Source organism: Pleuronectes platessa, chromosome 12 (assembly GCF_947347685.1).
Source record: "Pleuronectes platessa chromosome 12, fPlePla1.1, whole genome shotgun sequence".
Lineage (NCBI taxonomy): Eukaryota > Metazoa > Chordata > Actinopteri > Pleuronectiformes > Pleuronectidae > Pleuronectes > Pleuronectes platessa.
In genome coordinates this window covers 23,999,795-24,024,149 of record NC_070637.1, presented here as the reverse complement: position 1 = coordinate 24,024,149, position 24,355 = coordinate 23,999,795, and the positions used below count along the sequence as shown (strand labels likewise).

The following is a 24,355-nucleotide window of genomic DNA, read 5'->3' as shown; positions in this document are numbered from 1 at the left end:
CAGTTGTGCACCTTGGTGTCATCAAGTGTTTTTGGCCTCTTGTGATCCCGGAAGAGAATCATAAACTAAAAACAGACTGAACAGCTACACATCCCACAGAGCTAAATATGTTTTGGCCTTTAAAAAATACAATTACATTTCAAATGTCTGGATTACACTACAGGTGCCAACTGTTTTAAAATGGCATGGATTACCATAGATACAAATCTAAAGCTCAACTCTTTTAAAAAGAGGCAATTTGAGGCAATTTGTTTTGAATCTCACTTTATTTTACCTCCGGTTCTTCTTGCTTTAGTGGATTTATTTGCTTTAAATACAATTTTACAAACGATATTTATTCCAAAACTATTTAGCAAATTTTATCTTTTGTGTTTTCTTGGTGTCTTGGAAAGTTTGGTTTATTTTCTGTGCTCTGTACCGCGATGAACCCCTGATGTTAAAATTAAGCTTCAATGTATTTCATAAAGGCAAACATATATAAAAATGGTCATTGACTCCAGGTCTGGAAAGTGAAACCAATGCCTCAGTGCCTGGAACCTGTATTTTCTGGAAGCGGAAAAAAAAAATGGGGCTGAATTTTTCTTGTTTAACTTCCATAAAAGTTTAAAACAGAGACTGGAACAGACCATACGGGAACAAGTCAAGACACAAATTCGTTAAAAAAAACAAGAGATCTCCATAGTTCTTAATCTCTCTTTATTGCATTAGAACATACATTTCTCATATATATCTATATATATATTTTATAAACGTGAATTTGTACACTACAATCTTTTATTGTAACATGTTAGAAAATACTCGTAACGCTCCAAAAACATAGCACTAGAAACAGTTACCAAACAATGATTAGTACATTTCCTCGTTTTGTTTTTGTTTTTGTTTTGGCCACCAAGAACATAAAAACAAGATGGCGGAGATGGGAGCGTCGATCGGGAAGAGAGGGGAGGATCACGGTCGGAGACGGGCAGTCGGGCGGCTGCAGTTTTTTTAGTGGCAGACGTTTTATCATTAAGCGTGGATGTCAGATGAAGGGAGGGTCTAAAAGAACAGCTGAAAAGAGGAGGGAGAATAGGAGGGGGGGGGGGGCAGGAGCGTGAATAGCGGTGAGTGTCAAAGCAAAGCCACATGGGAAGTCTGCATCACTTGTAACCACGTAAATTACAAACTGCAACGTGGGGCCTGATGGCAAAGGATAAAAAACATTAAACTAAACTTAAGTAGAGCCTTGAAGCTGGAGAGTTACATTTTCAACATTGATTACACAGTTTAGCCAAATAACACAAATCTTAAGGCTTAAATCACCAATATTCTTATCAAAGAATAAGTTAGACCAGTGTTTTTATCAGAACTGCTCATCCCACTGAGAATTACCATCCCACCTCTGCAGCTCTCAGCTCCTCCCTTTAATTTAGCAGGTTTAAGAGGCTGAAAGTAACAGTTAACCAGCAGCTCACAAACTCAGGCTGCTCAATGCCCCCTGCTCAGGTCAGAAGCTTCATATTTTAGCAGCAACACAATTTATTCGCGAGCATGTGGAAGAAATAACTAGTTACCACTCAGAATTTAGTCAAGTCTTTACAAGAGAGCTGGTGCAACTCAATCCAGATGTTGAACAGATGAACAGTGAAGAGGAGAGCAGCAGGGAGGATGGAGGAAGAGTTCATGGAAGCAGAGAGATTCGGCAGGTTGTTGTGACCAGCTCGGGAACAGATGGAGCAGAGAGATGGGGTGTAACACACAACACACACACACACACTGCGAGGATAAAACTAGCAACACAACAACTAGCGCTGCGGGGGAGGCAGGTGCAGCGGTGGGCAGATGTTCTGACAGGTGGAAGGGGGAGGAAGAGGACAAGGAGACATGAGGCGTCAAGAAACGTCCCACTTTCAACCAGTCCCGGGCAGTGACAGTCCTCTACTGGTTTATCAGAGAGGAGAGAAGTGATGCAACACTTTGTATCATCACACAACGATTGTCCTCCTGAACAAACCCCACCTCCTCTTCTACACTATCGTTTTTTTTTAAGTTTCTTTTCATTTTTTAAAACCCTCCTCTTTCATTTCAGATGCGCACACATACACACACAAAAAAACCCTGTGACCATAAGACATCTATATATATATATATTTATCTATAAACACGCACACACTTACACACACACACACACACACACACACACACACACACACACTCTCGTACGGACACGACAGGTAGACACACTTTGACCCGATAGTACAGCTGACTGGTTTGTTAGCAGGAAGCAGAGGATTGGATAGTGCACATGTCGATTATAGCAGAGCTGAAAGCTGATTGGCCGAGAATTACTGATATGACCATCAGGGCTACAGTGGCACAATAGAACTGTACGAGTACGAAAATCAATATGGACAATTTCAAGAATGAGACTGCATTTTTCTTTTACTCGCTTCTTTATACTCCAGAAGGTTTCCAGAAAATTAATAATATAACCCTATCTTTTAATTTATCAAGAAAAACTGTGGAAATTTCCTGCTTCGGTTTTATATAATAACTTCTGCTGAGGACGTAATGATATTCTGTGTGAGGTTGGGACACGAGTCAAGGAAAGACTCATTAAATTTTGATTTCTCAGAGAATAATTCAGAGATCTTTAGGAAAACTTCTGGATCTAGAGAATTCAAATTTGGTTTCTGGCGGGAAATGAGCTCAAATAAGAACCTAGTTACACCTAGTTCTAGTTACAAATTGAATTTCTTTGGGATTTGAATTGTTGTTTTGGTTTGTTAATTGAATAAATAATCAAATCCTCTTAATTGAGAATGAAAGAACATCATTACTATAGATTCGAACAGAAGATCTGAGTATATGTGTCGTCTCGTTTCTCGCTCTGCAGGACAGTAATGTGCTGTCAATCAAAAGGACATGTACATTGAAGACATCTCACGTTTCCTTCCTTCCTTCCTTCCTCCCTCCCCCCTCCCCCCTCTCTCCCTCAGTGAGCAGTATTGTGATGTTATGATGTTCGGTTCCTAAGGCAGTATCACAGTACAGTCCATAGAGAAACAACAGCAGTACAGAATTACACTGGCCTGCCCAGAACCTTACATCAAGCTCAGGTGAGACACTGACGGCATCTGGAATTTTTTATATTTTTCTTTTTAAGCCTCCAGTTATTTGGTTTCCACGCGCGTGTTACTGCTGAGCAGAGTCAGCCCGGAATTATTGTTGTTGGTTTCCTGTCGTTAAAAGTTTAGCGAACATTCAAATCAGGAAACAACGAGGGAGGAAATCAGAGAAGAAATAAAGATTCTGAGTTAAAATTTCATTAAAATCTCATTTGCTGTGGTGCCCTGGTAGCTCAGCGGGCTAAGGCACATGCCAAGTTCTTGCAACGTCGTTGGTTTGAAACCGGCTCATTACCACCGTCGCAAGTCATGTTCTCGTCACATCTCTCCCAGTCACACTCCACAGTGGGAAACAGAAGATGATGGTCATTTAGAGATGATTACTAATTCAACCGTAAGATCATCGGGACCAGCATCATTATAAAGCTCAGTCAAATCAACAGGGGAAGACGTCACAACTGTTTCAAGTCATTTAGAGATTAGTTTGCTTCTGGGTCAGTGAGCGGAGAACACTGTGCAAAGTTTGACTTTCTGAAATCAAAACTTTAATCACAGTATTCAAACATTTTCTGATGTTACTGGGAAAGTTAGATCACAAACATTTGCTTTAATAATTCAAAATAAATTATTCTTTGTTGGGAAAAACATTTGATCAGTTAGTTACCTAAATAGTGATGTTTTAATTTAAAAATATATAATTTATAGACAAATTGTGCTTTAATTAAACGAAATAGAGAATAATAATCAGCTGAAGAAGATAAAACAAGTTCAATATTTTTCTCACAGTCATTTCAAAAAGGCCCGAGTTTGCCCAGATGTTACATTGGATCTTTAGTCTTATATATTTAATTAAAAACTGAAACCATCATCGATTCTGTTCACAGTGGAGTGTGAAGTGAAGCAAAAGTAAATTAAAGTGTCCACGACAAAAGTTAGCGGAGCTGCTACTGGACGTGGGGGAAGTCTCCTTCTACTACGTCTCGAGGCCTCCAGTCATTTCAGTGGCACAACTCTCAGATATAGGGTTCTGGGCCAGAGCTGAGCCGGGAACCGCCCGGCGTGATGTGGGTTGGTTCTGGCACCGAGGCGGCAGATTTCTGATCAGTCTAACAATGCACTGCAGATAGAAATCAGCCGGGGGGGAGCGGCGGCTCTGAGAGGCTCCAGGTAGACCATTTTTCTTTTTGTTGAGATGAGAGAGGTTCAACTATTTACTATGATAATCAGACAGTTACTTATTACTAACAAGTGAGAACATCTGGAGCCACAGGAGCCGCTCGGGTGCCAGAACCCCCCCGTCGTCCCTGGTTGGGGTGATATTGTAGTGGGTGTGGTCTATAGTACAGTAGCATCAACACTATGGTCCAATACACAGATCAGATAGAAGATATCATACAGATGGTCCAATACAGTTATGGTACAACATCTATACATCAACTATACATTGTGCGTTTTTTTTTCCTTTGTTATTATTGTCAAGGGGTCGGGGGTTAGACTTGGTCACATTACATCACTGCTGTAAGACGGGGAGGGGGCGGGGACAGTGGTGGGGCGGAGCCATAGACGAACAGAGTCTGGTCATGTAACAGTAGAACCAGTGCAAACTTAGCAACTGGTGTGGAGGAGCGTCGCTGGGGAGCAACACCGTCAGTAACACAACGAGTGTGTGAGTGGAGAGGCAGTAACAGAGCCATGAAGTAACAGGAATCTAGAGGCAGTGTTTTTACATCCTGAAATATTCAGGAGCTGGAATCAATTCACTTTCTGTTGTGGATCAATTTGAGTTGTTTTTTTTGTCTCCAAAAGCAACTTCACATTATTTCCACTATGTCAGAACCTCATTGGAAATATAAAAAAAAAAACAAAGACATAATAAAACCGTGTGTGTTATATTTCTAGGGTTTAAATTAAAGTTACAAGACATATTTCAAGTACGACAGATATGAAGGAATGTCAGAGTCCCAGAATCACAACACACGGAGACGTCACAATTATGCATGCTGCCAACATATTTAATTTTAAAAATAACTAAATTAGACTTACCTGAACGCATTTAAAACCTAGTGTGTTATATTTAAACATGTTTTTAAATGCTTTAAATCCAGATAACTGATTTTTAAAGCCCAGAGGAAACCCTGTCTCAACTGGTATCACAATAAGTGCTGATGTTTTAATTTTAAATTGACGGTGGGAGAAATACTTTACACTTAATTCTTATTTTATTTTACTTAACTTTCATTAACTACAAACAACTTCTCAACCTTTGCTATAAGAAACCTCCCTTATCGATATCTACACTGGACTTTTCTCATAGCTAATTATCTCTAAAGATTCATACTTTTTTTATTAACCGTTGCTATAGAACATGTAAATAGAATTAAGTGATATCCTGGAGCAGGAAACGACACTTAAAGCCTAAAGCTTACCATAAAGCAGCAGCTGTGCATTCCACTCACATACCCTGTTTCAAGAAGACGCCATCACGGCCCAACCTGACCAAACCTTCTGTCTATCCATGGCTCCGGTTCTAAAAACAGGGTTTGGGTTCGGGGTCGTCGGAGCTACGGGTTTAAGGGGTTCGGACACCGAGGAGTTCAAGGGGTAAAGGTTTTAAGGGGAAAGGACTAAAGGGGTTACAATACTAAGGGGTTTCAGGAGTCTGGATGATGACGTGTTGAAGTTGGGAAGACGACAGTCAAGGTTTTACAGTGATGAGAGATTTACCGAGATATAGGATTTGAGAGATTCATGGGTGAAGAGCACAAGGTTAGTATGAGTCTTATGGGCGGGTAATGTTAGGATATGACCTTGGCCTCAGTCACTATAGCAGGGTCTTCTATGTCAGCTTTACTCTGAACCATCCTCAGCTCCAGCTGGGGCGGACTGGGCTTCCGACCAGGACCGGCTAGCTCTGAGGGAGAGAGGGGCGGGTGGGGGGGGTGGGCAGACATGAATAAAGATAAACGATAATAACTCTTGTAGATCATCTTTGGTCTCTAGTGTGAAAACAAAATTAATTTGACATGTTGCAAAGTAAAAAGCTTCTAGTCCCACACTTCTTACCGTGAGCATAAGATATGGTCCTCTGGATAACATGGTGCATCACTGAAAACGTCTTCTCACAGGCCATCTGAGACAGAGACGGGTAAAAGAGAACGACTCGGTTTAAACGTGTGTCCGTGTCTTTAGGATTCTCTGGGTCGTTGTGTGTTCATGCATGCGTTTGTACCTTGAGGTCATTAGGGTAGTGGTGTGTCCACGCTAGCAGCATTGCCGCAAACAAATCTCCGGTTCCTACGAAAACGGCGTCCACTTTGGGAACTTCTATTCGAACTCTCTGTGTTGTCTTGCTGCCGTCTGGACGAACTGATGCAGCAGAGACAAAGGTTAATTTATAAACAAACGGAATCAATGTCAAAAGCTGTATTTCTAAAGACGTCTCAAAAACAGTACAGACACACACATCACACTCTTTAAGACGTCACCTACCCTTACGCTGGCTGCCCAGCGACACCAGGAAGCGGTCTCCCAACCTGGAGGGCAGATCAGACGAGGTGATGACCACCGTGTCCGGGCCCATAGCATGAAGAAGGTCCATGACCTGCACACAGTCAGTGAGGGAGTGTGTTTGTTGTCAGCAGGGAAATAACAATGCAAGACCACATAATACTACAACAGCTCAAAACACAGAAAAGATGCAAGAAAGGAAAGAGGAATTAGATCAAACTGGTTCATTACCTCCACAGCATCTTTCTCTGTGCTGATGTTTTTCCCCGTCAGTAATCTACAACAACAAAGACATGGCCTTAATTGAAAATTAAGTTATCAAGTAGAAAGATACATGAGTCAGAGAAAGTCTAATTCAAGACGAGATTGAAAATGTTTATGGTTTAAAGTTGTTCTGGTTGAGAAGGTAGAGGGAGACACCACTAGATGGAGCTACTCGACAGTGAAGGTGGACTTGAGTTGAGACGTCTGATAAACTGTGTTTAATGGAACTGTTCATGTTTTTCACACATCAGTTAACAACTTATATCTGCTTGTGTCTCTAAGATGATCAATTACATGTATTTAAACACTAAACATCAGATCCAGGCATTAAAAGAATTTACAGGAGACACTGACATCAAACTCTGTCACGTTGCTGATTTAACCAGGACAGTTTAAAAAGACAAACATCTCTGACTTCCTCAAAACTTTAATTAACATGATAATTAAGATTTTCTTTTTAGTATTATACTTCAATGTTTCTATTGAGAGTTATTCAAAGACAATTTAAAGTTCCTAGATATACACATTTAAATTAGGAACCTGCATAGTTATAAAACAACTTTATTCATTAACTGAAATACTCAAGTTCGATGTCACTAATATATAAGTATGACTGAAATCTATTTAATTCCATCTTAAATGAAAAGTTTACTTGATATAGTTTTGGAGAATTGTGTATTTGTGTTTATGCTACATTTCCATTTGATGCCACTGTGCAGCCACAGAACACAAAGTGTCTTGGTCCTTTAAATAAGGCATCAGACAGCTTCTTTATGAGATTATTTTCTAAAGTATGGATTTAAATGGAGTAATTAAGGGATTAAAACAAGTAAATAAGGTGAAAGTGAAGGAGATGAGACGGATTAGAGAGAAGCTAAGGTGCATTTTCTCTTCAATCTTCCCCAAGTTTCTGCAGCCACAAAATGGAGGCATTAGATAACATCATGAGAGGCATTACATAAAGATGGTTTGTGCTAATACTCTGCTACTCACACAGTTACACACTCAATGAGGGGAAGGTAATTTAAAGAAGAAGCCATTCGATTTAAGAGTTGCGGATATGAAACAGTAAATAAAAAGACTTGCACTCACTCTGCCTCAAACTGGTTGGGGGTAATAATGTCGGCGACAGGAACCACCTTGTTCTTATAGACCGGATACAGATTCTGGGGAACATACTGTGGATGGAGACACACGTGTTAGAGTCACGTCACGTAATAGAAACACAGAAATTAACCCCGTGGGAAGAACTACACGCTCGGCTAATTCAGAGCCTTTTGATCTTTGTTTTCACGGTTTGGAAATTATGAGCGCTAACCGTCAGAATGTGATCTTAATCCCTGAAAATGAACGTATGCACAATGTAATATATACACACACAACACACACTGATTTACTGAAAAAATGCCTTGTAACACACCCCCACAAAACACACACACAAAATCCCTCCCACACACATTAAAGAGACAAACAACCTCTAATGACAACACACACAAACAAACATACTGCACATACAGTACTAAGAGCATGAAGCTGCTGGGAACCTCACCATAGATCCGTGGTCACCGAGGACGGGGTCACATACTGAAAAAACAACAACACACTCAGAGTCAGTTCACAGATGTGTACAGCTGCACAAACATTCACACTAAATACCACATGACACGGACACTGCAGTGACAAGAGACAAACAGGTGTTTTAAAAAAGAGAAACGTAAAAGACCGGCTGCCCGACACGGAACAGCAGATTAGGTGAATAACAGCTGAGCAGCTAGAGGCTTAAGAGTCAGAAGTATTTGTCAGGAGATGGTGGAGACCTGAAGAGAAGCTCCTGTATCAGGAGTGTGTATCAGGAGTGTGTATCAGGTCAACATCCAAACCCGCATCTACAGGAAAATGTGTGAACGTTGAATCCTTCAATACCAAAAAAACTTTCACTGAACTGACCAAAGAAACTCTGCACTTAGTTGGAAACAACTTTTTTTTTATACTGGTAACAGCATTTAATGCATTAAAAGGCTGAGTGAAGCTTGAATGTGTTAAAAACTGGATATTACCCAACTTTGAGACTGTGAGGTCCTGACTGGAGGAGCAGCCACATTACGTCTCCACTGATGCAACAGAAACTGCACATTTCCCAAACTGCATTAATTAACCTTTTGGGGAAGAAAGTGCCCGAGGCTGGTTCCAGGCCACAGGAATAAACAATTAATTTCTCATGTGTATGAATAGAGTGCCCTGCCGACCTCGGAGCTGCAGCTCTGCTCCCATCGAGAGCTTCAGAGAGACGACTGGAATGTGAACTTTGGCTCGAAGGAACTTATAGAAAAATTATAATTCTGCTCCAATGATATTTGTGTGCTTTTCTGGTAGCGTTCTCTTGCCTTTGCCTCCACTGAAAACAAACTCTGGAGTTAATACATGGAATCTAATCACGTTTAATAACTTAAATAATACACATTAAACACACAGACACACAATGACTGCACAGTATTTAAATGTATTCAGGCTTTTCATTGTTATGACATGTTTACGTGTTCCTATTATGTCTTTATACTGTTTTTTGCAACTACGAAGCTTCTCTAATTATGTTTTTCACTCAGTTCTACTTATATAACTGGTGTGAAAGTGAAACCTCTTGAACTCAGAACTCACCGTACACCAGGTTGGGGTTGGCTCGCTTTAACTCCTGAACAATGTCCACCACCATCTCCAAGAAGGATGTGTCTCTGGTGTACCCTGAACACAACACACAGGAACTGGTCAGAACAGATTAACACAGGACTGGGTGTAACTACAGAAATGGGATCAAGTGGATATTCACCTGTTAAAACGTAGTCATAGTGGTGCACGTTGTTCAGCTTGATTCCCTCATAAAGAACATGAAGCTCATCTGCCGTCAACACCTGACCTTTCCAATGAGAATAACCTGCAGAGAGGAGGAGGAGAGGAGGGGGGGGGGGGGGAGAGGAGAGATATTGTGTTTGAAAAGAGCTGACTCAACTTTCACAATCCTTCTATTGTATTGGCACAAGAACACAAACACACACGAAGAAAGTCCATTATTCTCAGATACTGTTACAGAATAGATTTGTTTATTGCTGACCAGCAGAACTCTGAGCATTTTGTTACGTCCATGTGACGTCTGACTAACTGAGCAGAGTGAACTTCAATGAGGTACAGACACACACACACACACAGACACACACACAGACACACAGAGCAGAGGGTGGACGTGCAGCCTCTGGTCAGGACACAGACCGTTCTCCTGATGCACACACACCTTCACTGTGCGTGCCTGGGTGTGTTGACATTGCGTGTGTGTGTGTGTTTGTACATCGGGTGTATGTGTGCGTTTGGTACTTTATGTACTGATATGGACGTATATGGATGTGACGTGAAAGCCAGTGTGAGCGTGCGTTGGTGCACGTCTGTGTGCGTATGACACGTTTGCTGCAGGCCGATGATGTCGCAGCTCCAGGTGAGTCACAGCCAGGTCACGTGGTGGTGGGGGGGTTCTGGTTGCTAAGCAACAAGCTGGGAGAAAGCCAAAGGGGCTATGAGATGAGCAGTCGGTGTGTGTGTGTGTGTGTGTGTGTGTGTGTGTGTGTGTGTGTGTGTGTGTGTGTGTGTGTGTGTGTGTGTGTGTGGGCCTACAGATAAGAGCTGCTTCTGTCGTCATCATTTGCTGCTGTCGCAATTCTCGGCGCCTGCTCCTGTTTACTGCTGCATCCTGTCGCTCTTCTTCCTCTCCTTTCTTCCCTCCATCCTTCTCTCCATCATCAACTGTCCGTCCCTCTCATTCATTTATATCCCGTCTCTCTCGCTTTCTCTCTCTCTATTCTCCATCTATGTGCTTCTTGCGAGTCTCCCTCTCTCTCTCTCACGTCTTCTTCAATATGTCAAACCAAAATTGCAAACTCTCCTCTGAGAAATGCCAAATGTTAATTATCCTAAATTCAGGTCCAAGATCTGATTAAACTGCAGCACCAGCACAGTCTCATGCATTTCTAGGTTAAGGTCACTCGGACAAACACAATTTACTCCACTGATCCTCTTGTCCTCAGGAGACAAGAAGAACAGGGAGGAGGAAACCAGTGATTCTCACGTGTTCTCTGGTTTCGTCCTTGACTAAAGCTTCATCGATTTTGCTGGGAGCTGATGGGAATCAAGTCTCAGTTCTGGTGAGACAAATCTGCCACAGAACAATTAAATAACATCTGACAACAACAGGACAGAACAGATGTGTGAGGAGATAATACAATGTTGTGTTTTAGCTCCTGATTAGATGTGAATCTCTTAATCAAAGTAGCCTTGAATAGCATGACATCATCTTTCCAGTAATAAAAGAAATGTGCCTCAATCTACAGCAGAATCTTCAACAGCTTCAAACGTAGATTTGAAATCACAGTATTTCAGTATTTTTCACTCGCCCACACAGCAACACAACACTCATCCTCCTCTCCACTCACAATTATCCAGATTCTCCATCAGACGTTAGAGGCAATTAGAGAGAATAGGTGATGATGACTTGCTTTCTCAAACTACAACACATAAAAAACTACACAAAAAGGTGCCTGGACACAGTTTCTACCTTTGTCTACTCCGGGAAATTCATATACAAGTTTCAGAAAAGACAATCAGCCGTCTTTTAAGTTCAGAGCATTTTAGTTTTGTCAGTATTCTTCTTCGTAGGGGAATTTGCTCAGTTTGGATTCATATTTAAATATATATATAAAAACAACAATGGTCTGCTCCTGTGAGGATTCGTGAGTCGCTGGATGGTGTTTGTATTCACGGAGAAGCAACAAGCAACAGCTGAGCGGACGTGTTTGTTTTCACAGCGCTCAGTGGATCAGTCTTCGACTTTAGTGTGTGTGTGTGAATAACACACAGAAGAGAATTACTCATTCATGGTGCCGGCAAATTACATCAGAAAACACAACAAGTAAATGTGATGAGGATGATGCAGAAACACTGTGAGCCAGTAACAAGACGAGACAAAAATCCTTTTCAGAAATCTGATTACGGCTGCCACAAGTATCACAGTTTAATTACTGATTTTGATAAGTGCAATATAAAGTAAATAAACTGAGTTATTCAGATTATCTAGTATAAAACATTCATTCTACATTTCCACCACTATTCATTATCTTCATTAAAGCATTACAATACCTTCATTAGGTCCATACATACATACTCTTCAAGTAATCATCAAATATATCTGTTCATTAACGTATTTCTTATAGATTTTAATTGTACCACTGTTTCTTACCACAATATGTTAAAAACAGGAGCTTCAGTGACTGACACACACACACACACACACACACACACACACACACACACACACACACACACACACACACACACACACACAGAGAGAAATAAAGTATGAAGGGAGCGAGTGGCCGACAGCTGCCTCTGTGTGTAAAGCTGCTCCGGTGTCAGACAATAAATTTGCTGACCTCCTCAAAATGTGACTCACTGCTGTGTTCACTCGTCAGCCTCGACGACAACCGTCTCTCTAACGCACCGTAACACCTCATCACGACACCAGAGGCCCTGACTCATACACACCCACACACACACACCCACACACTAAATAAAACACACTCTCACCCCGACAGGAAACACGACAGTCTTACCTGTGTGGTTGGAGAACTGGACAGAGTTAATGGAGTCCACCTCGAACCCTAAAACCTGGAGACAGAGAGAGGAGGAATATGTTAGGAGTGATAAGGAGCAACGACCACAGCTCTAATGCATTTAATTACAGTCGTATAGTTCACACTCCGACACACACAGTATGCAAAGTGTACTGTAAAGCACCTACAGCCCAAACAAAAAGTAAAATAACTTTTAATGATAATTACATTATTAAAATATTAATATCAACGAGAAAATGTCTCAGCTTCAGTATAAGGAAATTTCCGTCAAAATGTATATGGCTGTGTAAAATCCCTTTTAACACACAGTGCCCAAAATGGAGAAGTAATTGCTCTTGTTTTTTTGGGGGGCAACTGTGGGTCTTTGGGACTTATTTTTGTGCCTATTCATAGTAATTTTGTGTGTTTTTGGGGATCATTTTGTGTTTTTTTGCATTACCTTGAAAGTCAAGTTTGTCTAATATTTGTACTTGCGGTTGTTTTGCATCCTTTGACAGTCATTTTGTTTCTTTGTGTTCATTTTTATATCTGTTTTTTATAATTTTGCATCTCATTTGAGTTGTTTTTGTCTCTCTCTAGTTGTTTTGTGTCTTTAATTGAGCTCTACGACTTTCAATAAACCAATTTGAACATGTTCTTCATACAGAAGCTCTGGTCCAGAGATAAAAACAAAACAACGTGCTCTCAGTTTAACATGAGCTGAAATCTGCACAGAGCTGCAAAAAACATCTCCTGGTGTCCTCAAGAGAGAGAGAGAGACACATGACTCATCCACGTGCAAAGCCAATTGTTATCTGAATTACTTTATTTAATTGGACTGAAGCAGGAGGGGGGGGGGGGCGTCCTTTGTTCTCTTCAATTGACTGTAACTCTGAGATACAAGACTCTGCTTTCAGTGGGGACAGGCAGCGACACCCCCGGAATAAAGGAGCGTGGATGTTAACTCCGACCTTGGAGTGACTCGTCAACGATCCTGCTAATGAAAATAATCTCATTAGCAATCTCTGTATTTGTATCACCAGCGTGAGGGATACAGGACATGACATGATGAGTCAGTAGTGTAGGGATACACTCCTGGAGGAAGAGTATGAAAGATTAATGCATGTGGTACTGTAAGTTATTAATTAGATATTGGTCTTTTGATTCAAGCTTATGAAACATATTCTCTAGGAGGTTTCTATTTGCTGTTTCAGACAATTTTAGCAGCAGGACCCGAGAACATAAGCCGTCTGTTACAAGATGTTCTTCTGGCTGAGCAGGAAGAAAATTGACTGTGGATGTAAAAGCGTGTTTCTGATGTTCATGGGGCTGAGAATATGTTATTTAGGTCACATCCTTGATCACTGTTCATAAGCCTCAGTGTGTGTTTACAAAGCTGCTGAATGAAAAGCTTCCACTCAGTCAGAGGCTGAAGAGAGGATTTTTTATATCTTTATAAAAGGAAAACATTTGGCTTTTCTGAAAAACGCTTTGGTAAATTGAGGGGAAATGAGGAAACCCCTCCTGCGACAGACGAGTTTCTTCAATTAGCATGTGTCACAACACATGCTGATCAGATCCGAGTCAACACAAACACTATATTCACTGAGTCCTTCTGTACCTTCACGTTTAATTTGGACCTTATTCAACTTAATGTCAGTGTTGCTCAGACCAAACATTCCACTTGCTGCTCTACTTGTACCAACTGTTTGAGACAATTAACATGTTCTCAATGATTATATCAGACTATAAATGAAGATGGACGACATGACGGCTCCCAAAAGTGAAGCCAAATTATCCGGATCTCTACCGGGTGGCTGCCTGCAGGATCGGGCATAAACCCCATATCCTCCATGTTCTTGGATGGGAGATGAACTAAAATCAAAGTGCACATTAAGGTAGTTTTACTTTTGATGCTATACAGTGTGAAACATGATTGACAGCTGAGACCGACTCGTGATTGGTTATGTGTAGAATCTGGGTCCAAATAATGTCATCAGTGCAAGATGGTACCTGGGATAGTTTGGCTTCCTTTCTGGATAGTGGGAGGAAGTGGAGACATGTCGTCCATCTTTCTATACAGTCGAATGATTTATGTTAAGATACAATGCTCATGTATAGCACTTAAATCCTGACCACCATCTTAGCTTGAGTGTCCATGCTCACATTTGCTAAAGCAATACACATGACATAAAGCTGAAGAATGACCTTTCATTTCACTGTTGAGATATAAAGATCTGAAGCAGAATTAGAACAGACCCTCGTGCTAACATCGCTAAATAATCTGAAACTCTTCATCTGATGAAGACAAAAATAAAGCTGAAAAAAAGAAGCCCATTTTACACGGTGCCTGAAGGAAGCGCTCACGGTTAAATTTAGTTTCTATGTGAGAGCTGAATCTATTCAGTCTGGCTCCAAGGCCGCCTGTCTCCATCTTCAGTGGCGTCATTAGGAGGAATCCTGGAGCAGCCAATCGCAGCCCTGCTTCTTCACAGCTCCGTCTCCATGCCGCCTGACAGGCCTGAGATCCTCCGTCCTGACAGCAGAGAGAGAAAGGGATGCCCTCCACGCTCGCTGACATCATCATCATCATCATCATCATCATTGTCCTCATCATCGTCCTCATCATCGTCCTCATCATCGTCCTCATCATTGTCCTCATCATTGTCCTCATCATTGTCCTCATCATCATCTTATCCCTGATCTTCCGCACCGGCTGAATCATGGTTGTTACTCTGAAAAATGAGAGCAGCTCCCACATGGACCAGTGGGCTTTCTGTTCAGTATTCAAAATCGATATTTAAAACCCATTAAACTGTCTCTCTCTCTGGATCTGACATGAACATAAACGTGTGTTTACGTCATTATTCAACATCTAGTTCATCTTTGGCTGAAAATAATTTGATGAAAGATTTATTATTATTATTCAAAATAACTACTCGAACATGTGTATGATATTATTTAGACTGATTTCTCCAATGCTTCTCAATTATATGTTTTATCCATTGACTCCTATGTTAAATAAACTTTAGCTAACTTAATTAAGTAAAATATTATTATAAGCACAATGTAAACCTGCTTTTGGAAATTGCTATATAAATAAAGTTCATAATCTTATTCTCACCGTGATAATTATTATCATCCATTATTTTAACCATAGATGTTTACCCCAGAGATCAATTAAGATCCACTTATTAAAATCCATATTGCTATTAACACATTTTGGAATCTCTACTGTGCTGCATTTGTAAACATTGTTTTTACAAGCGCCTTTAGGACAAACAGACCTTGGTCATCCGTACGATAGTTGAACATTAGCGGCTGAATCTTGAGTGACATGCATCAAAGCCCAGCAGCCATTAGGACGTCCGCAAAATACATCCCGGCCTCTGCCAGCTAAAAATAGACTCAGCACTTCTCACAAGTCTTTCAGGATGACGGGACATGTTCTGTAGCGTCTCTCTCTCTCTCTCTCTCTCCCTCTACAGCTTCAGCATCAATACTCTGTGCCACACGCAGCTGCTCCAGGAAAATATTAAGCTGCAACAATCACCAGCTTTGTCGTTCAGCAATTACAGCCCCGAAGCAATCACTGGTATCATCCCACGGTCGACATTAGGGATCATAAAAGGGAAATGATGATCTCACTCACGGCCAGAAGGAGCCGATAACCTCCGTGGCCCTTCACACGATATCAATTCACCGGCTTGTTCTGGATGCACCTGCTCTTTTTTGGGCTCTGGAGGCTCCCATCAAGCACTCTGTAAACTGAACCTTTAGGTAAGAGCTTCATTACGACTGTTGATCGAGGTAATGACTCAACGCCAAAGTCATTTGTTCCTATTATTAAACTAAAGAGCAAGACACATGTTGAGCCACTCAGACGCTGTGCTCAACAGTTCTTCATCGGCAAGTGCTTCACAGTCCAGGTTAATAGACTGATGAACTGCAGCCCTCCCTTTCCTCCAGGGGCGGGAGTCAGTTAATGTTTATTACCAAAATAAAAACAAGAAATAAAAGGAGAAAACACCTCCGTCGAGCCCAGACAGTCCCTTTTCACAAAGAAACATGACTTATTCTATGAGAGAGAATTCTCTATCTAACAATGTTTAAGAAAGTAGAAAATAAAACCTGGATCTGCTCAAAAATTTTATGAATTAGTCCCATTTGCAGCCTTCCTTATCAGTTTTGTAGTTTTTGCGTTATCCTGCAAACTCACAGACGAAAACAGAACCTCGTCTGCAGGGGGAATGAAAGACAAACTGAAAATCATTTTCCAATTTTCAAACTGTGCTGAACAACCTGAGCGATCGGTTGGTTTAACATTTAACCGACAAGTTAACCAATAACACAATGTAAAGCATCAGTACATGATTCGTCACTTTCCAGCTCACTGATGGACCATAGGAACTAAGCAGTGATTTACAGCTTTAAGTGTCTGAGGTGTTTATGTATATAACGTTACAATAAGATGTGATAGTTATATCACAGTGGTCTGACGAGTAGAGCTGAACAGAGTGGCCTCTAGTCTGTGTGATGATAATATAAATGTATATTTATGACTGTAGGGGTCCGTCACACCATCGCTTCAGATATTCACAACATTCGGCTCCTCATTGCCCGGCTACCTCTCTCTCTCTCTCTCTCCCCCTCTCTCTCTCTCACAGGATCATTCGTGTGAATCCCAGGATGGAGACTGAGGGTATGAGCCCGGCACTGGGAGCCTGTTTCAGGTGGCTTTCTACTCCCATTCCACTTCCGGCCTATTGCCATTTTGAAAATCCTCTTTGCTACAGGAGAGAACCTTGCTCGCTGAAATAAGCCCATTCTGACGAAGATTTGAATCATACAATCGTACATTTGTCATTTACAAGTGTTTGTTTCTGCAGATGAAGAAGAATTTAAAACCAAAACCTTCACTCAAGAGCATAATGATTCCTTACACTTAATAAATCATAATTGACATTTACTATTATTATTATCACAATCAAATATACATTTTGTATCTTGATATCATTTTGGGCCATATCGCCAAATGCATTTTGCCAACACAGAACAGTGGAGACGAATCCGTCTAACTGACCATCACAAACACGAGGAGTAAACTGGCAACCGACTGTTTACCTGCAAACAAGGGACCAACCCCCCCCCCCAGTCCTGCTGTCAGCCAGGTAATCATCCAAGTTGATCAATAACACCATAATAAATCTATACAAAGCATAACCTCTTCGATGAAGGTAAACAAAAGGCTGGTTTCACCGAAGACAACTTAGTGGTGGGAAGTTTGTGATGTCACCACCTTTTGTAACATGCACATGTAACTTCTATCGATCACCTTGGAGAAACCAGTACAGCTGTCTGGTCTGCAGGAAAGATGGATAACCAGACAACTCAAAGCAGTAAACATCTGTCCTGATTACTTATCCATCAACTGCACGTATGATGTATACTGAGGTGTGTACGTCCAGATGTTCCCACACACACCATTACCACTACAGCTGTGTAGATGCCCTTCGCTGTCTTGAGCAAATGATGGGAACCAGGGGAACCTGCACAGCTACGACTGGTTAACATCTGGGCACAGATCTCCCTATGATCCCTGAGATTATCCTGAGCTCCCTGCCGGTCAGTGTGTGCTTCACTTCGACCTGTGGGTGTCAAACCTTCCTGGGTACCGCCATCGCCAGCCACTCCACCAGGTAGGGGTCATTTGATTAACACCAGGTGCTCCAGGATCACACATCTGGGAAACATCTAGCGGGCGAACAAGGCTTTAATACCGTCTGACATGATTCACCCTCAGTTAATGGGTTGGTTTGCTCCTGGTGGACAATAAAGCTTTGGGGGACAAAACACCTCCATCCATTATCGGACAGCCTCATTGACATGTAGTGTTTATAACACCGTTATAACAAACATTAAAATGAGATTAAATGATTAAACATAGATGAAAACGTCGCTTCTTGTTGTGTTCATCATCCATGTTGTGTGTGTGTGTTTGAGGGGAAAAACGACACCTGTCCTCGGCTGTTCTCCTCTCACATCCCCGGTGCTACCAGGCTATTTCGGGCTTTTTCCACAGCACCGTCATTGATGCCCCGACCCACTCAGAATAACAGCGGGGATGAAACGTGTCAGCGACACACACGAACCCAGCTCGTACCGCCGGGGGCTTAGCGAGACGACCGGTTAGCAGGTGCATGTGTACGAGCTGGTAATGGATGCAATTAACTGTCCGACATTGGGTGCATGCTCGGGTGTATTTACCTGTAACGGGAACGAGGCGCTCTTGTTGCCCACATATCCCCGGACTACATGGCTCTGTATGGACAGCACGCGGCACTCCATGGCGGCTCCCGGTCAGCCGAGGAGCGGGGGGAGCAGAAGCAGATAATCCCGGTACCTCAACGGTGGAGACCCGTGAACATCACGAGGAAAAAGGGGGGGGGAAACCCGGGTGAAACCGACGCGACGCCGCTTGGTCAAGACGTTCGTTAGCTCGTTAGCTCGTTAGCTAGCAGGCTAACGCACCAAGTGTGTCTTGCACGCAAGGATGGCGGCGTGTGTGCGAGGAGCGCGTGTGTGTCTCGGTTGTAACGGGTGGTGACGAGCGGCGTGATTGGGGCGACACGCACGCACCCACGCATACACACACAGACACACACACATACAGACACAACTATTCTGAACAGGCAATCTGAGAGACCGCCTCAAACCGGATGACGTCAGCAGCGAGAGCATCCTGATGAGCACATCTGGATGTGGATGAACGTGACCGTTAACTCTGCTCTCCTGGGCTCCGTTCTGCTCCATCGTGTGAATTCATGCGGCCGAATTGTTCATAAACAGCATTCACATTGATTTATTGATCAAATGGGTGATAACTCTGTCAAGATAAAAGGGAAACGGGATAGAAGTTTTATTTGTGCCTGCTTTTATAATGTAGTCTGGTGCTGCGCTTATTTTGTGTGTGTGTGTGTGTGTGTGTGTGTGTGTGTGTGCAAGCAATCTGTGGTTGTGACTCATAGTGTATTTATTACAAAGTCGTGACTGAGGAGGGTGTGTGTGTGGGGGGGGGGGGGGGGGGGGTTGACTTGGCAAAGATTGGCTCTGTCACCATATCCAGCAGCGATGGAGAGAGCGTGTGCAGTCAAATACTGCGAATTAATTCCACTGGGAGAGGGAAATGAAAGGATGAAGCAGGAATGTAAATGGAATCCACTTAGAGAGGTGAAGACCTGGGAGCTTCATCTGCTGTTCACTGAGGCTGGGAACACTGGGTAATGATGCTGTAATCGCAGGTCACACACATTGTCGTTCAGAAAGCATCAGCCCTGGTGGGAGTAAATCGAAACCTAAGTCCCAAGTTTCTGTCGTGAGAATGAAACAAGTTGAGTCCCTGCTGTGAGTCAATTTAGAGTTTGTTGCCTCTATAATATTTTTGGGTCAAGGTGCATAGTTGTGTGTTTCTTGAATTAAAAGTGGACAACAGAATAACTAATAATTAAACTGGTATTTTAATTTCAATTGTGTGGTTTCAATAAACATTTAAACTCAGCGGACATCTTTGATTTGATTTTTGTTCTGCATATATTATTATTATAATGCTAATGCTAATGTTCAACACACTTGAATGTCACCGTTTATAAGCAGCATATGAAGATATCAGTTTTTTCCGTGTAGCACTTTTATCTAAATTATAACTGGTGACAAATACTGTTGAATAATGTGCTGTTAAAATGTAAATATATCTATATAAATATATATACTATGTATGTTTGTGTTGAATATATTGTTTTTGCAACATCCTGTATATTCAGTGTTTCTTCTTCTCTCTGATCATGATGTCATTTCTGGTGATGATTTAATTTCGCTAATTAAGTTGAAATAAAGAGTAAAAAACAACGAGGAAGGAAACATGATGATGTCATCAGCACTTGTCTGTTGAGGAAGGGATGACAGCTGGGAGAGATGATGGAGGGATGGAGCGACAGAGGAGGAGACACAAACCCTGTGAACATCGATGTGAGTTTATTTTGTCCAAAGAAAATGTGACTAAAAGAAACGTGTCGGAGAAAAGAAGAAAGTGTTTGTTGAGATGAATTAATGAAGTCTGTAAGAGGGTGAGGGCTATAAGTAAAGGAGGAAATGATCCAGTGAAAGAGGATAAAAGAAAATAGTAATTCTGTCGCCTGAAGGAAACAAGATCTCAGGAAGTGTTGGAACAACCAGTGACCACATGGTGGAGTCAGAGGAGAAGACATTTGTAGATTAATTTAGATTTCAGTGGATAAATGGAAGCTTGGAACTGCAGGTGGCGCTAGAGGACAAGATAGAAGTCACCAAAGTCATGAGCAGTCATCCTCTGTTCTGTATTTACAGTTTTTTTCGATTGTTCGATTCCAGTTCTCAGTGATTAGAGTACTGTAAGTGAAGTACAAGGAGAAAGTGCAAATAGACAATAAATGAGCCATAACACTACACAAGACCAATACTGCAGACTCATGAAAACAGAATTTATTTCTCTCCATATCCCAAATCTGTCAACATGTCAACATGGAGAATCACAATAAAACATGTCCCAGTTTTCATGCTACTACAGGAGTGTGCATAACAATGTAAGCTCGACAAATATCAGACAAGCAGAAAATTCTGTATCCAGTTCAGGTTTCAATGAGGGGAACCTGAGCCTGGGGCCAGAGATCGTAAACCCTCCACGGCCATGCCGAGAAAACTCTTTGATTGGGTTTAGAGACGGAGAGTATGGTGGAAGGTATGGTACTGTAAACTGCTGATGGTGTTGAAACCAGTTCTGGACCAGAGCAGAGCGGTGGAATGACCCATTGTCCCAGATGACAGTGTATTGCATCTTGTGCATTTGGTTTACTGCTGTGTTGATGTTGTGCAATCGGCACAAAAATGTGAGAATGTGAGGTGTGTTGTAAGGGAACATATTGGTGTGATGGAGGAGGACCCCATCCTGTGAAATGGAAGCACAAAGGGTGATGTTACCCCCACGTTGCCCTGGGACATGGATTATAGCCCCGTGGCCAATGATATTTCTGCCTCTCCTTGCTTTTGTCAGGTTGAACTCTGCCTCATCTATTTATATGAATTCCTGTGGGATTTCCTCATCCATCTGTAAAACTCTCAGAAATACAGTGAAAGACAAGATTGTGTAGTTCAGCATAGGTCTGGAATACAGTACATTTACATTATGAAAGTTATGTGTGCAGTATGCAACATTACAGTGCTAAAGTGAACAATAAACACCTCCACATACTGATACTGCAGCCGCAGCCTTCTCCTCCTCCGTGGATTCCCCCTCTCACCCTCACTCTTCTTCTTTTTTGAGCACAAGCTCCATTTTGGTTGAAACAGGTGAACTCAGCTTATGCATTTTTAAAGTGCTTAAACCTGATTGGTGTGTCTGAAATTAAGCAATCATGTGTTTAAACACCTGATCGTGTGTTTAACCAATTGGCCCATAGGGGTGGTCATTTGAAAGGCAGTGCTTAGGAATTGCAAGGAAGTGACATCATGATATCTTTCTGTGTCTAATGTATACAAGTGTTTTTAGTGTTTTGCAGATCACTGTGTGTATTGTTTTGCAAAAAGTGTGAAGCTGACATTGTGCTTATAGTGGTGCAGATCTGGGCCCATGTTCTACTCCTTGAGTGTAAGGTTGGATAATTGTGTAAAACTCACAGAAAGATACCACACAGATTTATAAAAATATATTTTAATAAAACATCTATTGTGCCATTACAGTCGATGAAGTAAAGTTTCATAAAAATATGAACAAATACAAAAAACATTACCGGATATTAAAGGCCTGCTACAGTCTCCCTCTTGTGGTTGTTCTGAGGAGGTGGTCGAGATCGTACAAAAATAATCTTCTTCTACGTTTGTATAATACGTCCTCGGGTCAGTTTTCGATTAAATATGTTACAATACCCAGAGACTAACAAACATATATACACAGAATGTGGCTCTACACACATGGAGACATACTGAGGAACAAAGGTGGAACAGAATAAAGGAAACTTAAACACATATATGTGACTCTTTACAGAGGGTTTATATATTCTGCTTGTGTTGTGTCATTTCAATAAACACATTCTTCATGTGAATAAACACAATCGGTAGCGAGGGCCATCTAGTGGTGAAGTTACTTATTAAAACAACCTCCTCTGATTCCTCTGGAGCTCTGTCTCCACTCTGCCTCCCAGCAGCAAGGCCCAGTCAGAGCCGCTCTACACACAAGCTGCTGCTGCTTCAGCCTCTGGATCCTCAGGACACAGCTCAGCCTCCGTCCACACACACTGTCCTCTTCACACTCAGCTCCACTAAGATCACCTCCACCTGTTGAGAGAAGAAGACATCAGTGTTACAGAGACTCACTTCATCAGCTGTGAGTCAGTGATGCAGCTCATCCAGTAGAAAGAGCAGCAGGGACTTCAGTCCTGTTCAGAGGTGGAGCAGCTTCCTCTCTGCTTAATGTTCACGTGTTGGAATGAACACGCTAAGAGCTCAGTGTGTGTCCTCTGCATGTCAAAGTGCAGAGTGGACACCTGAGAGGTGGATTTACTGCTGTTACAGGTGAAGCCATGTTTCACTGTGTGTTGATGAACATCTGCTTCTGACAAACTGGGACCAGATGAGACAGATGGACCTCAGCAGAGGTTCTGCTCTGTATAAAGAGCTCCTGGTTACCATGCTGATGAGGAGAGGCTTCAGTCCTACTGATCTCAGAGCTGTGACAAAGATCCACCTGATCAGTTCTTCACTGATGAAGTGAGAGAACAAACTGTCTCAGATCAGATGAAGACGTCACGTCTCTGTTCCTCGTGTGAGGCTGTCAGCTGTGGTCCAGCTTCATTTCCTGTTCACATGAAAACAACAACAACTGTCATCTTCACATCAACTCAATCACATGATCCCAAGCAGCTTGTGGCTCGTCTGATTGGCCGACTGTTGTCTCTCTGTGTGTCTATCCAATCCTGACGTCTGTCCTCATTGTCCTCTCACAGCTTCACTGAGGAAACACTGAGGTCTGAACTATGAAGACACTTCAACATGTCCAGGAGATCTTTCTGAGATCAGCTCAACTGAACCTGACAGACACAGTCAGGCTAAGTGGTCACATGACGCTGGTTATCAACTCGTTAAGTTAACTCAGGTTTTCCTCATCGAGGTCTGAGCATGCGCATAAAAGGGGCGGGGTTTACTGTGTGTGACCAATTACAGACATGGACAGTTTGACTGACAGCAGAGCCTCATATTTCACAACCAGGATCAAACTGTTCTATAAAATCAGAGGAGAACAAACACATGATCCAGAATAAAAGAAACTCAGTCACAGCTGCTAAATGCAGGAAGAACAGCTGGTAAAACATCTGGGATCGTGTCAATGTGTAAGTTACAGCGCCCCCTGGTGGCATTTGGTAAAGATATATTACGTGACCACGACATAATAACGTGTGAACGAGATAAATAACTCGAGGCCACGAAATCTGGATCTGTTGTTTACTAACAAGACGAGTGGAAGAGAAGAAGACACACACTGTCTCGCTGTCTCTGACGATCAATTGAACCAACCAGACGTTGATTTAAATCTAACTGTCTCTGAGGACACAAACTGTCTCACTGTGTCTGAGGACACACTGTGGTGGAAACCTCTGACATCACTACTCAATACAAACACATGGACCTGTCTTCAGGAAGCTGACTGAGGTCATCTGGTGTTTTGGTGACAGGATGAGTCTGGAGAGATTGAGATGTTCTGGGTGAGATAGAGATCAACTGAACCAACCAGACATTGATTTA

At 42.0% G+C, this 24,355-nt stretch overlaps 2 protein-coding genes across 2 annotated transcripts in view; both read right to left on the bottom strand.

The window, feature by feature from the left end:
- Positions 1-679: 679 nt before the first annotated feature.
- LOC128453281 (pyridoxal kinase) lies at positions 680-19,156 on the bottom strand. Its single transcript, XM_053436062.1, has 11 exons — positions 18,794-19,156; positions 12,527-12,581; positions 9,703-9,807; positions 9,534-9,617; positions 8,428-8,462; positions 7,971-8,056; positions 6,846-6,891; positions 6,597-6,708; positions 6,337-6,473; positions 6,171-6,237; positions 680-6,018 (listed from the first exon to the last, which is right to left on the bottom strand). The coding sequence occupies exons 1-11, from the start codon at positions 18,872-18,874 to the stop codon at positions 5,903-5,905; spliced, it is 924 nt and encodes a 307-aa protein (XP_053292037.1). The 5' UTR covers positions 18,875-19,156; the 3' UTR covers positions 680-5,902.
- Positions 19,157-22,252: 3,096 nt separating this feature from the next.
- The window catches only part of LOC128453930 (protein NLRC5), a 359,511-nt gene continuing 357,408 nt past the window's right edge, over positions 22,253-24,355 (bottom strand). Inside the window, exon 29 of the mRNA XM_053437070.1 lies at positions 22,253-22,891. Coding sequence (XP_053293045.1) covers positions 22,882-22,891 — 10 coding nt within the window. The 3' untranslated portion in view covers positions 22,253-22,881. The remainder of the gene's footprint in view (positions 22,892-24,355) is intronic.

Excerpts from the sequence above, each read along its gene's own strand:
- LOC128453281 (XM_053436062.1), bottom strand. The coding sequence starts at position 18,874 with ATGGAGTGCCGCGTGCTGTCCATACAGAGCCATGTAGTCCGGGGATAT. Across the intron at positions 6,892-7,970 it reads CCCAACCAGTTTGAGGCAGA|ATTACTGACGGGGAAAAACA; the intron begins GTGAGTGCAAGT and ends TTGTTGTTGTAG. Across the intron at positions 6,019-6,170 it reads GACCATATCTTATGCTCACG|AGCTAGCCGGTCCTGGTCGG; the intron begins GTAAGAAGTGTG and ends TCTCTCCCTCAG.